Here is an 18700-nt window from a genome sequence, read left to right as displayed (position 1 = left end):
ATGTGAAAGTTCAGCGAGCAGTTATTCTGGGAGGTCCATTGGCAACAGTTTAAACATTTGAAAATGTGGTCCTCCCCCCACAACATCTAGCTTCAGAACAACTAGTTCTACACATCCACACAAAAGCCTGTATGATTTCAGTATTCTGCGCATTGTGCTGAGCGGCTCCAGGCAGAAGAGCTGGGGATTAAGGCTATTGTTCAAGGGCACTGTGACAGTAGCTGCTAAGTGTTATGTTCTTTTCCCCGGCTATGTTTCCCAGTTTACCCAGGGATGGGAACAGTCAACTTTTTGTTCAGAAATTCACATCTAACCACTGTGTTATTGCTGCCTTCAACTGGATTAAGTGAAATTGAAATGACCCACAGGTCCAGAGTGATGTAATATAATGATCATTCATCCACTACTGAGAAATGAAGAATATATGCTTGGGAAAATACCTCTGCTTTCATTTAATATTCGCTTTTTGGTCACAGTTGTTGGGAAATCTTTTATTTTTATTATACCATATTAATTTCAGGTGCATTATACTATGTTCTTTACTCATTCGGTTTTATAGTAGTGCCATTATGGAGCGTAACAGTATCATTAACACTGAGGTCAGTCAGTGTGTGTCCTCACCTCTGTGCAGCTGCAGAGCGTGAAGGTTGCTCTCAATAAATGTGGTCTGGCGTGGACTTTTTTGGACACTCTCTGTAAAACTATTTGTACCTCCATCTATCTTGGTGTCGTAAGTCTTTTGGCGACCGCATCTGTCCGGCTGCTTGGCCCAGACCCTGCAGAGGGGAGGTCAGTATGACTAAGACACGGTCGGGCGGTGTGTTCCGGTCTGCTGAAGCTCATTCTACAAGCTGCAGAGCCCTCTAGTGGTGTGTTTAACTACAGCATCATGTGATCCCATGCTCAGACCAGCTCCTGAGGGCTGCTTCTCTTCCCTCGCAGTCGGCTCTGCCAGCAGCCTGTCTACCCCCTGCTAGCACATTAGACACACCGCCATCAAATAATATCAGCAGTACGTGCACAGAGATTGTTTGGAGTACGGGTTTGGAACACATAAAAGCTTTTAATATAGTTAGAACAGACTAACTGGATAGAATGAAACAGATGTCTGTCCACCCCTGCTAACAGGTTACAAATAATAATCAGAAAGTGCAAATGTATTTCCATCGCCAGTTTCCGCAATATCCCTCTCTGGATTTGGAGCACGTAGCTGTCTATTTTTTTAATTCAAATCCAACTTCCGTGATGATATTTATAGTATCTGACAGTTTTGTTTGTACTTCCCTTATACAACCTGTTCAAAGGATTCAATTAGAAACAGGTCCAGGATCTGAAGCATCTGGTGCAGAGGTATTGTTTTTGTTGTTGTGTTTCAATAAAGCATCTCCGCTCTCGCAGTCAGCACTGTCCCCAGCAAGAGGCTAAATTACACACTGCTCCTTGCTCACTCTCTCTGATTTCCCAATCCTTTCCTCTTTATTTATTTATTTATTCTTTCATTTTCAGCCTTTTTTTCTTTTCTAGGCATTTGAGAACACACCGTTTTTCCTCGAACAGATTCTCCACAGTCCCGGGCACTGATTTCAAACAGTTCCCGTTGCCCTTCACAGCTGTGTTTTATTGTCTGGGTTAATGAATTTGTTTTGTAGGGGCTTTTGGGTTCCCTGGCAGTGGTGAGGCGAGCCAGGCGCGTGGGCCGTGTGTGCGAGCCTTGTGTGTGATTTCAGTCATTTCTGCTCACTAAGCTTCACTTTGAGAGAATCTGTCCATACACACACATTTATTCTCACCTCCCGTGTGTACACACAGAGGCCGTCCCATTATTTTCTTATCATCTGTTACGTTCTGTGTTGTTGTGCATTGTAAGCTGTTGTCCACCGTTTCCATTTAAGTTTCCTCTTAAATCCCAATCGCAATATTAGAATGTTTATGGCAGCATTAGCTACAGTCCGTCACAGCTTGACTCCATGTCTGTAGTTTTTGGTGGATGTTAATGATGATAAAGTGAGGCTGGGTTGAGATCAGGCAGCTTTTGGCAGCAGGAGGATCCACAGCCAGAGAGCTATGAATAGATGATAGAGCGGCTTCTGGGACTTATCTCACTGCTCTGTCATCGGTACTGTCACCCAGCAACACAGACATGTATGCCCTCACACACACACGCACACCCACACACACGCACACCCACACATACACATGGCCCCCACATTCTCTGCATGGTACATGCCTGCAGTCTTTTATTTGGGAGCCAGCATCATAATGCTGCTTTATGGCTGAACAGCTGACCTGTTTGTTCATGTTTGTGTGATTGCAGTCTGTACGTCAGCTCTGCTGTGATCCTGTTTGCTCTTCAGAAAGCGCCACAGAGCTCAGTTGATGACTTTGTATGAAAGTGTGCAAATCTCTCATCTTCCCGACAAGTCCTCATACCAGTCTCTCTTCTCACTTAACCACCACTACCTTTATAGAGAATTACAGTGTAACCTCTCTTTGTTGCCATCACTGTGTGGCTGCCATGCAGTTGCCACAATGACAAGCTCCCAAAGTATTTTAGTAATGTGCGACCAAACTGGTAAAGAGCAAAAATAGAGAATATTTTAAAAAATTACTTCCCTCGTCCCATGTTGGCATCGTTTTCTTTCTTTCTCTCTCTCATGTCGCACACACACACACACACACACACACACACACACAGAGCCAGCCTGGGTCAGCCATGTGCTTGTACCACAGTGTGAGAGGAAAATACCCTCTGGTGCAGGGGAAGTCCCGCTCGGCTTCATCCTCCACCTCATCCTGGGATGATTACACGCATGGGAAACAGGGCTTTAGACTTCCTCCAACACACACACACACACATACGCATACACACACTAAGGCAATACCCAGGTCCAGGACAAGGTATCAGGCCTCACAGGAACCTCAGAATTACAGTTTTTAGTAAACACACATGGAGAAAACCTCTCAATCACCCATTACCTGCCTTATCTCTATTCTTCCTCTCCCCCTCCCTCTCCTCTCTTTTTTTATTTCCTTCCTTTTTGTATCTCTTACCACATCACTGGACATTGTGAGGCTGTATGCATCTCTGTCTACCACCTACTTTGTCTTGATTCTCAATCCCCTGCATCTTTTAACCTTCATTCAACTCTTCCTTCATATCCTTTTTTTTATTACTCTCCTTGCTTTCCATGGTCTTCTCTCATTCATCTTTTCCCACTTTGGACTGGCACAGCTCCTGGTTAGAAAAGTGTTTGTCCCTCCAGAGCTGGCTCGTGAAGTAGCTAGCTGACTGACAGTGGAGAGGTTCCTCCTCTGAAAACAGGTAGAATTTGACATTGTGCAGATGATGATATTACTGTGCTGTTACATCTGTGTAGTATGAACGCATGAGGACACACGAGCTGCACTCATGCAAAGCTGGACTAATGCAGCTGAGCAGAGGAGGTCGACATCCCAGACTAACTGCTGTGAGAAGTGAATTTACAGTAGGCACGAACACGCTGGTCAGTAGCTGGTTTGGTTTCTCAGTGGGTTTGGACAGCAGCTTTAGGTTATTAGTCGGGGTGGGGTTGGCAGTGTTTTACTGATGCACGTGTTTCCTGTGCACACAACCAAGCTCAGCTATAGCTAAATGAATTTGGACAGTTAAGGGGTTTTTTTTAAAATTATTATTGTTTTATAGATCTTAAATAAAATATATTTACATTTCCTCTTTATTATTTAGATAGTGACAGCTGCAGAGAGACAGGAAAGGCAGGGGAGAGAGAGGGGGAACATGCAGCTAGGGGCTGATGCTGGAATCAAACCTCAGCCGCTGCAGTAATACATGGTACACGCTCTACCACGTGAGCCCCCGTGGCGCCCTGTTCCATAGATTTTAAAGTTGTATCTTGTAGAAGTTGATGAAGAATCAAATCTTTCCAATGTTCTGTTTGTCTTTTGCAAAAAAGGCCGTACTCTGATGGAGATGGGTCAGGAATGACACCTCGCATGTCTCTGAACTCACGCAGAAAAAGACCTTTGTGCACCTCAGTCTTTACTCCACATACTACTAAATGTTACAGTGTGGGAGAATCGAAACTTGATGACCTATTCTGCCCTCTATATATGTATGTTGTATAACAATTTAGCTCTCGTGCATGTAGGAGTATTAACTGAATGTCAAACGCACGTAAGATGGCTTATCTAAGCCGTGGTGTTGTTGACAAGCTTGGCTCAGTGAGCGACCTGGGGCTGGATCCTTGTCTGTGTATGTTTAAAGTAAACCATTTCCAAGACCGCTCCTTTCTGTGATGAGTGTTTCATATTGTCTCGTAGCTGTTGAGCTTTGAGAACTGAAGTTTCTCTCTCGACCTCCGATCTTTCCAGGACAGTGAAGTGTCAGAGGAGCTTTTATGCGCTCTGCTGGCCAACAGAAATAGGGAGACATAAGATGAGAGTGCAAATCCGAAGCATGGAAAGGGAACAGAGCAGACACTAAGAGAGTGGAGACAGCTTGAGAGAGGATGGCCAAATGACAGAGAATGCAAGAGGGAACGAGGAGTAAGGGAGAAATCCACGGACGTGAGACATGACACAGTGAGAAAAAGAGAGTCAGAATCCGGTGTTTGCTTTGATTCCCCGTGCTGTCCAAAGTATTTGTCTGTAAATGTGGGAGCCGACGTTCCTGAGAGGTCAGCTCTTAACCAGTCAACCTGGCTATTAACCCTCTCTGAGGGCCAGATCCCTTTCACCCTGACCTCTTCCCATCCTGCTTAGTACTATTTTCCTTTGCGCTGTTGCTGCTGAGAGTAATAATAAATAAGGCTCCCTGTGCAGCCATCTCCTTTTCCATTTTGGCTGCCTTACATCTGTTAAGTAAGCGTTGTTGTCTCAGCTTATCTTAAACATACATACTTTCATAGCCAGTGTTCATCTCGCTGCCTTTCTTTTGTTATGAAACCGTATCTTTTTTTCCTTTTTTGTTCATGTCTCACTGACCCTCCTGTGTGAATCAACTGCTAATTGACAGCCAGTCATAACAACTCACCTTCCCTGTTCAGCCCCAGCACTCGGACCAGCCTTCTTCTCAAAGCATAACCGTGGCACATTCTTAAATTGGCCCTTTGGAAACTCAATCTATTTGAGATCAGTAGCAGCTGAATTTGCTCTCTCCTCAATCGGTTTTGGCAAAATTGGCGTGAAAACTCCAGATAAAATCACGAAGGTTGGAATTCTATTAGAGCCTTGAAACAAACGGCGCCTTTGAGGAGAGGCAGCGGGCCCCCACAGTGAACCCTGGGATCGGGTGTCGACTCAGGTGAGGAGGAGTCAGGAGTGCCCTCTCTCTTTGCCTGCAAGGGAAACAGGGTCACACACCCATGGGACTAGTAAAAGCAGGACACACCAGGCCAACTCCTACAGACACATATGTACACACACCGTAGTAGACTTTGTTCAGTGAAAAAAAGCTGAATTTCGTCTGAAGAGGTGAAAAGAGGGAACAGATTTTTTTCTTTCTCTACACCTGTATAAGCAAGATTCCACCTAGAATAACAGGTGATGGAGAATATCGGGTTCTCTCTCTGTAACTCGGATGGTGCGGTGAAAGTGTGTTTGAGCATGTGTGTGCCAAAGTGTGCATGTGCTTCCACACATATGTGTGGATATGAATGTTTGCGTTTGATTATGTGAACGTACGGCGTTTGCTTCTTCCTCGCTGTGATTTTTCAAGTCCTGTGGTGGACTGGAGTACTACTGAGTTCCTCTTGGACTGCTCTCATGAAACTAAATATTTACCCTAAAACCAAATTCACACATCATTCCAGGCTTTCTGGAGGATTTTCCATGGGTGCACACACATTTTCTTTTTTTCCACGTGTCTCTGCTACTAGGTTATCCAGGCGACATAGGAGCAAGTGTTGTGAGTCTGCACATTCAGTCCCAATCAAGAGTTTATGTAGTGATGTAGAAAAAATTAAACAACTGCAATTTTGATGATCATTTTTAGGCTTTTTTCAAGCAAAAATTCCAAATATTTGCTGGTTTTAGCCTCGTAATGTCAGAATTTACTGCATTGTCTGTTTTATTATTGTAAGCTTGAATACTTTTGATTTTTTATGTCAGTTGTGCAAAACAACTGGAGGGCTCTGGAAAATTGACAGCTTACAGACCAAACTGTTACACAATTATTTAAAAAATAAAGGACATAAGTTAATAATGGAAACAGTTATTACTTATAGCCCTATCTGTGAAATTGCCTTGTAAGTGGGTGCTTAGTTTAGTTTATTGTGTCACATGTTTCTTCAAGTGCACGTTTGAAGACCCCAAACATGAATCTATGTATACCTCGAGTGCTATCTGTGAATGTGCAGTATGTGTGAAATGAATGATGTCTTTGTACTTCAGGCTTGTGACCAGCCCTGAAACCTGATAGAGGCAAGTAAACCCAAATGAAGTCAAAGCAATGATAGATATGCACGGATAGGTGCCATATAGCCGCTTGAGACCCAACTCAAAAACATAGCTCAGATGTTTTGGATAATCAAGAGGTGGGCCTGAGTTTATACCTCACCTGTTTCAGTTTGTCTGTTTGGAGCCGCTCCAGTGGTTCAGATGTGCATGACAAAGATGAATCATCAGGTGCACCTCACATATTCCAACACTTGGAATAGTCCACGAGCTAATACCGTGTTCATTTGAGTTGCGGTGTTTTGGATTGCCAGTGTTTCAGCCAGAACAGAAAAAAGCTGAAGTGTGTGATGATGAGTTAGTTCTGTAGTTTAAAGTGTTACAGGTGTTCTTCCATGTTAAGTTCTGCCTCTGAATCCCTCCAATGCAGCCAAGAGATCAGGTCTTAATCACCTGAAATTGTTCCTTCTCCCGCAATGTCCTCTTGAACTGTGCTTGCCAATTCAGCCAAGGTACTCTGAAATCCACACGTCGTCTTTATAGTCAACTTTTTCTTCCATAGTTTGACTTTGGTCTTCTCTTGTACTGATGTGGCCTGTAGCCTTGTCCTCTCCGTCCCCTTTATCGAGGCCCTCCCTGCTAACCCAGATGAGGGGACAGGGGGTCTTGCATCATTCTCCTCTGAGAACCTAACATACAGCACATCAGAGCCTTTGTCTCACTCAGCCCTGGGAGCACATCCAGAGAGAAATTAAAGGAAGATTACTTCAATCTTCTTCTTCTAATTTCAGCTCTGTAAATAGACAGCGAGCCAGGATTGTTCTTGTCTTTGCACCGCTCTTCGCTCTTTGAATTTGTTTGGAATCTTATGTGCATATTTGCGTGTGTGTGTGCGTGCGCTCTCATTTTTGAATGCACGTACGGGCCGGTGTGTGCTTGCACATGTGTATATATGTGCTGGTCCCCCAGAGTGTGGGCTGATCACAGCAGCATCGCTCAGTCCTCAGCAGACCACCTGGGGCTCATCTGCCCTCCTCAACCCTATACACCTCCCGCCCTGTCCTGCTCCAAACATCCTCATCTCACCTCGGGTCTTCGTTGTTTTCCCTGCTGTTGCTGTTTCCCCACGATGTTACTAAAGCAGAGAATACAGACATGGCCGCCAGGCAGTGCAGGGAGGCGCTTCAGAAGAACACTTTATGACCTAATGAAAGGCATCTCCGCTGCTTTTTGAAGTCCCTCAGACGTCTGCTTTCGTGAACCGCTGAGCCCTTGCTGAAGACAATGCAGTTTGAAGTCTCTTTTGTTGTTTGTTTGTTGAAAACATAATGCCAGAGCTAATGATGTTAAGTTGAAAGCTTGGATGAGTGATCTCGAGGGCCAGGCTGAAACCTGATGATTACTCTGCTGCATGGCTCTCTGCTGTACCGAGGATGTGTTTTCAGTGCGTGCGTGCCTCTGAGTTGTGGTGCGTTGCCACACTTTGCTTTACCCACCAAATATAAACAGTGATGAAATGAAAGAGGAAAGAATTACATTCAGTCCATAATCTTACAGTTCATTCTTTCTATGGACCAAGACACAATTAGCAGACACACAGAGCAGATGATGCTCTAAGGCTTGCACATTCTCCAGCACACACTCCCATGCAGGCTTTCTCACAGTAGCTCAACCACAGACAGACAGGCAGACACTTCACACCCACAACTTTCAGACGCCACTGTCACCATCAAGCCCACCTCAGTCAGGGACTCTTGGCATGTGTAAACACTGCAGCCTGAATATTAGATTAGAAAATTACCCCCACACAAATCTGAAAACTAAGTAGGGACGGTGTCAGCTAATGAGAGCCAGTTGTTCTCTGCTCGGTTCCCATGGAAAGAAAGGAGAGAGGACAAAGAAAAGAAAGTCTGATGATGACTCTGCTGCTACAGAGCCCAGGTTCACAGCAATTAAGACGGACCCCAGGGGGCTTCTGTCTCTCATTCACTTTCACTTTTGATGTAGTGTGTCTCCTAATCACACCTTTCTCCACATCTGGCCTGCATCTTAATTTAATCAGTTACCAAATAAAACGTTAGGAGACTGGCTGCAGTGTTCCAGGGCTGTAGGACAAGGACTTAATATAGATGTTTTTTTTAATGACATGTACAAAGGCCATTCTTCCATTTATCAGCCACGTTCGTTTTGCCAAGTTCTCCCTCCAGCTTAAGCCCCACGAGGACTTTATCATGAAATTGTACCGTCCCTCTTTTGTATACCATATGGCTGATATCTTGTTTATCATTAATGATGGAAGCATTTGTTGATAAAGTCCATTCAGCAGCATCTGATTCCAGCCAAGAGATTATGTTGGATGAGCAGTAAAAGTCTGTGTATCATTTCTGAATACTTGTATCATGACGGTCGAGCCACTTTTCCCCTTTGTTTGTTTTCACTAACACACTCATGGTGTTAATCTAGAAATTGTCTTCTGGCACTTTTGAACACTTCCTTCACTGACTAATACAAGAACATTGCATCCTGCTTATACAAACAGCCAGTGTTATTGTAGTGATATGGGGTAATTCCTGCGTGTCCTCGCGATCACCCTTAACCCAAGCGTTGGGTTTGATTGGTGGCTCTTAATCACGGTTTTGGTTTAGATTGGTGGATGTGTTGAGGATGACTGAAGCAATAAGTCTCCTGTAGAGATTTGAGGGTGGCGTCTGTTAGACCTTATAAATCATTCGTGATTGCCTCAGCTTACCAGCAGGGCACAGTGGGTTTGGCGAGCTCCTGCAAAAGACTGGAGTCATACTGAGAAGGCCTGGTTGAACTCAACGCGTCGAGCACAAGTCTGCAGCCTGCTGGATTTCGGAGCTGTGCTTTACTGAGCAATGGCAATCCGTATTATATCTGTGGCAAAATATTTGTAAGTAAACTAATGTCATGTGCAGAGGAAGGAGAGAAGCGGTTTTGAAGTTCAATCAATTATAAAACAGAGGCCACCACATCTCTCAGAGCCAGGTTTTTGTTGAGCAGCATACTATAGTTCCCCAGATGGACCACATTAACTCACTCTTTCACAATTTTTTTCTCCAGCCTTTATCATTTTGCATCTTTGTTTTTAAGCCAGGCCTTTTCCAAGCCATAAAGCAGCTGAAAACTGAAGAACATCGTCTCTGCCTCCATGTTTTCTTGTCTGTTCATCTTTCCTTTGTTTCTTCAGTTAGGTGCGTTCCTCTGTTTAGACCGGCCCTGTCTTACTCAGTCCTCGCCTCTCCTCACTGCTCCTCCAGTAGGTCTTTCCGGGCGGAAAGTGTTCCAACTGACCCAGTGCTTCATGAATGTCAACATGCATAAATTATTACTGTCACACGGATGTTTGCTTTCCCCCCCGTGTGTCACGTGGCGTCAGGGGATCAGAGAGCGGCTGACGTGGTTAGCAAAATATTCTTACATTGGTGTTCTGTCCAAAGCACAGATTGACTACGGAGAGATGCTTAGGGGTCTGGATTGTGGGAAGAAAGAGCGAAAAGGATATTGTCTCTCATGCTTCTTTGAGAAACACGCTGTTAAACCCTGGAGGAGTCAACCCACCCACCAGCATTACTGGGTGGAGGGAGCTTGTTAAAATGACCCCACTCGGTGCCCTGAGCTTTGGAGTGCGCCGTGTTTAAAATACAGTTGACAGTCACTCTGAAGCACTCAGCATCCATTTGCGAGCTCTCGGGGTCACGACCTTCCATTGCTTCTTTGTTGTGGTTCAGTTGAAGTGCATAGCAGGTTGCCTTTGTTATTGAAACAAAGTTGAATGCATTAAATGACTGCCTTTGATGCCCTTTTTTGCTTTGTGACCGCTGTTACGTTGTACAAAGAGCGGTGACTTCATATAATAAATGTCTTCCCCCCTCTGTTTTCCACAAGAAAATGAGAGAATGAATTGAGGCCTTTATGGCATTTGGTTAAGTATTATTGTTATTATTTCTGATTAAGATGAGGTATTTCTGCATTGAGGTTTTCTTCCATTAGCACAAAAGCACAGAGGCCTGCTATCAGCTTTATGGTTCTGGTAAACAATAGTGGGTAGCACAGCAGGGGCCTAACCTGTAAACTCTGATGCAGTCAAGATACAGAAGTTAATTTCCATGCAGGCGTCCTGCAAGCAAGTAGCTCAACTGAATAGTGCTGTCAGAGAGATTTAGTGACATGACTTCCATGTTTTTCAATGGGAATTCTGCTGGAGTTGCATGAGAACCTGGGAAGAGTGTGATACACATTAAACATTTTTGTAAAATGAAGTGCATGAACAGCAGCTCCGTTCCTCAGCGGACCTCACCTGACTACTGCAGCCTGCCTGTCACTGGTTTCGTTTAGGTTCAGAAATGCTACTAATTGCAGCTTGTTTTCTCTCCACAGTAACTGTCATATCTGTTTGAATTAATAAACAAGCTTATATTTTACCATAATTGGAACACTTGAGGAGCTTACAGCCAGAAGTGGAAACACAATCCATGTGCAGGTTTTTCTTTTTCTTTCTTTTTTTTAAGTAAATGACAAACATTTCGTCTGTAATCAGTTTCTGGCTCTCTGTGACAGCTCTGTCCCTCACACACTTCAAGATTTTCTTTGAACTGTCCTGTAATTCTCTAATGATGTCAAGTTGCTGACCTTTTTCACTCAGCACTGATGTTCAACTTCTTTTTATGCAGCTGCCTTGACCTTCGCCCATAATTAGCACTGTTGTCACTTCCGAGTGATGTCACTCAGCCATCCTTTCCGCTCACCAGGACTTTGATTATATCACCATCAGACTTTTAACTATTTACCATCGATGCTCTCCTGTCATGAACTTTGGTTCTGCCATGTGTTTTTAGCAGCATTTTGTACTTTCAGCTCATTTATAGGCCTTACTGCCTGCAGGCCAGTAGCACACTTATATTTTTAACATCTTACTTTTGCTCTCAAGTCTTTTGTGTCATCCTTGAAATACAGTGAACTGATATTTATGTGTATTTCTTTGCTTTTTTTGCTGCCTTTTTCGGGCAGCTTGAAGCTTTTATGATATGGTTTGACTGGATTCAGACTTCAGTGAGGATATGTGCCTGTAAAACGGACCCTTTTGAAAGAAATAATAGCCACCTTTGTTACTTTGACTTTATTTATTATATTCTTTCCTGTCGACTACCATGGACTTCTCTACCATCTTAAAACATCCAGATTTTCATATCCCCTGATCTCTGAACCTGAATTGCAACCTACTTTTCATTCATCTGGAAACAATCAACTGCATATGTGGTATTCAGATGTAAAAGTTATGTTGTCATATTTGACTAGCCAGCCAACACTGTAAACGGGTGGCATTTGGATGATGTGACATTTGCTTCCGCATATTAGCCTTCCTCTAGCCAAGCTGTTCTGAGTTACACTGACAGAAATGAGGGTCAGAAGTCGTACAGATGCACTCTGATATGATTGGCACTTGGGAGACTCATGGTTTCACACTTTGGGGATTATCCTCCATTTTCCAGAATGTTCTGCCTAGAGACTCTGAGGCGATGACCTCATGATTGGCCGATGGGGGCGGGGGGAGGGGGGGTGTTGTGTGTATGTGTGTGCAGTCGCACGTTCATGATCATGATCAACTAAGTCCAGAGAAAGATTGCATTGGGATCTGGAAACAGCGCTTCAGTGCAGCTATTATATAATATAATAGAAAGTAATGGTTGGAAAAGGGGATTTCAGCTGGGACCAGGCCTGCAGCTACACTGCATGTTTGTATTCTGGATTTATTGCCCTCTGTCAATGAATAAATTGGCGAAAGGTTAAAACGCATAGACTACAGAGCTATAGGTTTATGTTTTCTGTGTATACCTGTTCTCTTTTTCAGTGAGTAAGCACAAAGGGGATTTAACTAAGCCTTCGAAACACAGGAAGGAATCCGTGTATGTGCTTTAAAACCATAGCTGAGATCAAACCAGCTGACTTCATGTGTGTTTATGTGCGCATGATTGTGAATGCACTCATTGCATGCATTGATTCAAACTATATGAACAACTGTGTGCTGTGGTATGTTTTCTCATTGTCTCTTTTCCTCCAAGCCCCCAATTGTGTTCCCCATTATCCATTATTCCACTTGTAAGCACATCTAAATATAGACCAAGAATTTGCTTAGGGGGCACTCTCTTAGTAGTGGTGCTTGAAGAGAAGACGGGGTATTTGCTCTAATTGTAAATGCATGTGTACAGCCTAAGCTTAGGAATAGAGACAGAGAAGCGTAAAGAGTATCTGGCAGTTTCTCCTGGCTCTTGCTCTTTCCCAGCTGCTGTGCAGCTTATTTGTCCCTTCCAACGTGGGGCTCTCCTTGGAGTGGACGTTTTGCCTTTGCTAAATACCTTTTCAAATACCTCCTTACCTCAATACAAGTTTCACCAGCTTAACACAACACACATGGAGACAGGTCCAGGCCCTTTTCTGCCTTCTCTCCCCTCCCCATTGCTTGGAAAATCTTACATTTCTACAGAAAAGAAGTGCACACATCCTGTCCTCATTAGGCCAGGGAAAGGAGCGGGATCTGGCAGGGCCGATCCTATGGAAGCCCCACACATGAGCCTGGACGAACAGAACAGGCAGGCGGGCAGGCATGCCGCGGCGTTTTATATGGCTCTTGTTCTTAGCCTTTGATGACACTGTTTAGAATAGGAAATATCTAATAAGTCAAGTATTCTGTCTAATGTGCTGCCAGTGGGTTTAGTATTTGCCTGGAGGTCTTGAAACACTATCTCCGCCACAGCAATAATATACATTTAAAATTCTCATGGAGTGGGTGGGAGGGAGCAATGTAGAGAGAAGGGGGCAGCTGAGAGTACATGCTGTAATAGCAACCATGTGCAGGTTGCAGGAACAGGCGAGGGTGGGATAGGATGGGACATACCTTGGGTCTGCTGAAAAATCTCTTTGTGTACTGTATGTCTCCTTTATTTTTCAATGCATCATAATCATGTCTCAAAGGACAGCAGGAACTAATTGAAGCCGACACTGTGCCCGTTAACACGGATGAGAAACATGAGGGAAAGGCCGCAATAATGGGTTAACAGTGTTGGGCATGTTACTGGAAATGTGATTAATAGAGCCAAGTCTCTTCACGATGCACCTGATAAGCCTGCGGCTATAATTAAAAGTGTTTAATTGATGTGATGCAGCGGTTGAACTGAAACGGCTTTGCGTGTTTACATGTGCCCACTGTGCCTTCTCTTTTCTATATAATTACTTGTGTCTCTCTGACGGTCTCAGCTGCGCTGGATGGGAGAAAGGAGAGAGCTTTTGTGGGGTTGGCTTTAAGTGTTTTTTCTCAACATCTACAAAATATTTTTCATGCGCTTGGGAAATTTTTTGAAAAGTAAACGCTTCTGTTTATTCCAGCTTTCTTTTACCCACACGTGTCAGTTCTCTATAAACATGTCCAGTAATTTATTATTTGGTAGGTAGCATTTAGTTTTTTATGTTTGTCTCGTTCCTGTCCCAGGGGAGCCAGTGGCGGCTTCTTTATAGTCTTGAAGATGGCATGCTTTGGTAGCAGAATAAAGATGCCTGTTTTCATTGTCGCTTGAAACCCAGCAACCTACTCACATTGATTTATATCATCTGTCACTGAAAGCTTTTTATTGCCACAACGGCTGGAACTCTCCCGACATCCGTTAGTTGGAGCCAAGCATAAAATCTCGACTGCTTTATACACAATACCACAGTCACTGCACGAAACAATTCGATTTGCTGGGGTGAGGCCCGTTTTCAAAGACATTTCCAATATTGCAAGAAGTGCAAAATGATTTTAAGACCACAGAAAAAGTCCCAAAGCATGCCTTTAATGTCTCTGTGGCTATACGATGCTCTCTTTCTTTGGTCAATTTGTCCATGGTTTCAATCAAGCAAGTTATTTGGTTTGTGTCCTCTTGTTAAGTCAGGATCCAAACAAGAAACAAACTTTGCAAAAAAAAAAAAAAAAAACATGTTCTCATCCATTTTATGATCCATCTTGGCAATTCTAACACAGCATCTTGGTTTGGTTTGAGATAAAGCAGTTTGTTTTAATGCAAATTGAATTCTCATGTTCATCACATTTATCAAGCTGTTGCACATGTTTAGAGGTGTTTGTGTAGTTACGCAGGTAGCAGCTGTCCTTTAATGTGTGTGTGTGTGTGTGTGTGTGTGTGTGTGTGTGTGTGTGTGTGTGTGTGTGTGTGTGTGTGTGTGTGTGTGTGTGTGTATGGGGCTTTGATGCTATATTTCCATGTATTTGGGGATGATATTAATGGTTTTTATGGTTAGTTGAGGGGTGCCATGCTGTATGTGTAAATCATGAATTTTCTGTTGGCTGTCATTGATTTAAACAAAACAAATTTAATAAAGCCAAATAACATTATATAGAGACTTTTGTTCATTTTCGGCCATTGAAAAGTCTTTTCCCGAGGTCAGTTAGTGACTGCTGTCTGAGAGTGTGGCTTACATCATATCCTCACTGTTCAACTATCATTTAGTTAAAAACAGACATCAAAACAGAACGCTGGTGTTGTGTATATGCCACTTAATGCTCTGATAAATGATCCACTGAACACAGCCTTACCTCTCACTGCTTGTCTGTGCAGGTCCGTCGATGCGAGCAGAAGCGTGGCTGTCGAGACCCAGTGGCAGGTGTTGACTCCTCATCTCGTCACAGCGGGACTGGGCAGGACAGCGGCTTCGGCAGCGATAGCGCTCGCATTCGCATCGTCCAAATAGAGCAGCAGAGTGGGGCCAGCCACCATTGCATTGCTAGGCCCTCCCACAAGTCCACCATCACCAAAAACCTCAGCTTCATCCCTTTCGACATCTTTCTCACTGCTAGTAGGCTGTCAGTCATGACTTATGCGTGCTCCAGTCCCCCAAAGGCTCTTCCCTCATCGTCGGACACCCCCAGCACACCCGAGAAGAAGGAGCCCGGGGATAAGGTAAACTGAAATCCTGTGACATGGAAACTCTCATGAGTCAATTCCTGGATTTGTCAGTTGTCCATGTGTGTGTAATTATTTATGCCATACACCATTGCAGGATGTCATTTATGTGAGGATTGTATTGGTATTTAAGGGCAAAGGATTAATATTCCAAAGTGTTCAAATCAGCTTTTTATTTGGAATAACTTTATGTGCTTGATGAAAGTCATTTCATACAGTCCAAATTCATAGTAAGGGTCATTTGATGTAGGCAGATATGAAAGTGAAAGACTTTTGGGCACCAGCTCAGCAATAGAAAACAAAACATCTCGTTATCACAGGCATTTCGAACTGTGAAGCTTGTTTGAATGTATTTGCTCACATCTATAGCGAGCAGCCATATTAACAGCCAATTCCTCCAAACAATAATTCTATGTATATGGGCAGGCTCAGCAGGATCTGTACAAACCACACAATGCTGGCAAGATGATGGACCAGTAGTCCTTAGTAATGTTTCCAGCATCATATTGACTCAGTGCTTCAAATAAGTGAATTAATGTTGACACAGAACCAAATGGCCTGTCTGCATCTACTTTAGGTGGGAAAGAGTGCCCTAAACCAGCCTGAAATCCTGTCTGAGTCTCCTCCAGCCACTGCGTCCCCAACTCCAGACCCAGCTCCAGCTGCTCAGGGCTCCCTTGCTGGCCTGACCGCCGAGGACATCCTCAACAGCAACACCTCCCAGCCAGCCTCCCCGCTGCTGAGGGGAAGCTTGCTGTCCCTGGACGGCCTGCCAACTCCCAGTCGCTCCTCAGCCCGCCAAGCCCTGGGTGTGACCATAGTGAGGCAGCCAGGGAGACGAGGGGCTGGGGACCAGGTGCTGGAACCCCTCCTGTACCTCCAGGTGATGCAGCCCTCTGCTCTGCTCAGCTGCCACCACCGTAAGCAGAGGATGGAGCTGTCTGTGTTCGACGTGGCCTTAAGAGGAGTAACTTCTGACTACAAGTGTCTAGGTGAGAAAAGGAGAGGAGTCTGGTTAGGTGTGTGTGAGGAAGAGGTGAATGGATCCTGTTAGAGTAAAGAATGGGATTTGGACCTTGTGATGAAGATATAGAGCCTATTTAAAGTACAGTAGCTACCCATTATACCCACAAAAGAAGACTGACAAGCAAGTAAATATAAAATCCCTTCATGTTCGATCTATGTTTTTTTGTCTGTCCTGCTCTCTCCATGCCCTTTTTCTCCTTCTTAATCTTTTCATCTTCATCCAGACCCAGGAAAGACTCTGCCAGAGTGTCTGGACTACAATGTGTTCTGGCTGCAGACAGTAGCAGGAGAGGTGGACAATAAAACGGGCATCCCTCCTCCTCTGCTCAGCCTCCAGATCAAAGATTTCCTCAATGGGCCAGGTGGGGATCATGCCCACACACACAAACACACACAAACACACTGTTCAACATATGCAGCTTGTGTGCACTCAAGCTGACATGCTCATTTACTATTTTAAAGCATCCGTTCCGCATTTAATCCCATTGCAGTGGAAATGTCCACGGCTGTGATGCAGCAAGAAGAACACACACACTTAGACACACTGAACAGACACACTGCTCTTCTGCTGTGTGTGCAGGTGATGAGCCGTCTAAATGACATTGCAGATGTAGGCCGGTGATATTGCTTATGTTACTCTCTTTGAGCAGCAGATTACAAGCTCCTGTGGATTTTAATGTGTGTGTAACATCAGGCTCCCGTGGATTTGCCTTTCACAGGGTTTGGTTGTCTATTTTTAGACTGATATGATATCCATATGAGCTTTAATCTAAGGTTGTTGACCTAAGGGTGTGCCTGACATCCTACCCAAATAGAAGAGCAATGAATAAGAGTGTGAGTGGGCTTTTGAGTGTGTGAGTGTGTGCAAGCTTGTTATTCCGATGAGAGTTTCATGGAGAGCGTGTGTAGGCGCAGGACATCCTTCATAGTTCAGCTCCCTGAACCCAGCGGGACAGATTCTGCACACACATACACACACACACGCACACACACACAGAGGCACCCAACTATGGACATACTTTGACATATAGTCTGTCTTTCTTCCACATGCATACAATCACGAACACATACTGTGCATGTATACAAAAAAAAATGCTCCAGCATGAACTGTAGGTGTTATAGATGATGGTTCGGGGAAGCGTAAAGCCCCCTCGCTCCCACACGCATCCCTTCCTGCTGTCAGTGGAAAGCCCTCAGCTACTCTGTCCACCTGGAATCACATAACACAAAACAATGCAGCTGTCTGTGCACCACAGCAGCCGCACACCACCAGTGTCCGTCCACCGCTCATTCCAAATGACGCCAGCAGTCCAATTACAGCAAGCATGACCTTTCCATGAGCCATGAATGAATCAGAATTTCAGACAGGTTTTGGGCTTGTATGGTAAATATGACTCCTTTCTATATTCAAGAGATGCAAGCTTGTATTGTGAGTAAAGAGTCCAACCCTCAGCATAGAGAGTATATACTGACCTCTGATCTCCCTTTGGAGAGTAGCAAGAAGGAAGAACAGTTGATGCAGTATCACTTCCGTTTTCCAAAGATTAAATCAATATTTAGAGAGATGTAGGTTCACTTGGTTTATTTATCTATTAGAAATTACAGTGCTGATTTTACAAATGAATGTAATTTGTGACCAGGATGTTTCACTGTCTCACTATACAGAGTTACTGCCTGTTTTATCTCTAAAGATAATTACATTATGCTGTGGTTACATCTGATTCTAGTGTTTAGTTGAAGCGCAGATGTCGACGCTGTGCAATTACAGTCAGGTGTTTCCCTTGAACTAGTAAAGAGCAGAGCTATCCTTGTAGGATAACTTCAATCATAATCACTCACATTCATTCTTCTTACATACACACACATATAAACAACACCTTCCCAAATGACTCAGACAGGATCCAGGCTCACTGTGAGGTTGCCCCAGGTCAGGCTGTGCTGGAAATATCGAGAATTGACCACACATGCTACTGGTTCTCCTTCACCCACACAGTCACACACACACATTTTCAACTGTGTGTTGTTTGGTTAGATGACTCCCTGGTGGAGATCATTTTCCCCATCAGGGACAGGGCAGCAAAGGAAGACGCTGAGGAAGAGCAGGAGAATCAGTGCACTAACGCTCACTAGTCTAAACTTAAGCAAACAAAAAGGAGTAGGAGGAAGAATAAAGGAGGGATCGATGATAGACAGATGAAGACAGGACTAGGAAGAGAAATTGCATCCAGCATTTTATTTATCCATCCCCTGGTGTTTTCACAGATGGTTTATTTGCATGTGCAAGTCTTTATAACTGTCTGTCGCTATGTGTG

At 44.1% G+C, this 18700-nt stretch overlaps 1 protein-coding gene across 1 annotated transcript in view; it reads left to right on the top strand.

Moving 5' to 3' along the window:
• Nucleotides 1-18700, top strand: part of LOC139333438 (intermembrane lipid transfer protein VPS13B-like) — a 319141-nt gene that overhangs the window by 218213 nt on the left and 82228 nt on the right. The window contains exons 35-37 of the mRNA XM_070965843.1: nucleotides 15018-15359; nucleotides 15940-16354; nucleotides 16613-16750. Of these exons, the coding sequence (XP_070821944.1) occupies nucleotides 15018-15359; nucleotides 15940-16354; nucleotides 16613-16750 (895 nt within the window). The remainder of the gene's footprint in view (nucleotides 1-15017; nucleotides 15360-15939; nucleotides 16355-16612; nucleotides 16751-18700) is intronic.

This window comes from Chaetodon trifascialis, chromosome 7 (assembly GCF_039877785.1).
Source record: "Chaetodon trifascialis isolate fChaTrf1 chromosome 7, fChaTrf1.hap1, whole genome shotgun sequence".
Taxonomy (NCBI): Eukaryota; Metazoa; Chordata; class Actinopteri; order Chaetodontiformes; family Chaetodontidae; genus Chaetodon; species Chaetodon trifascialis.
This window is presented reverse-complemented; position numbering and strand designations above follow the sequence as displayed.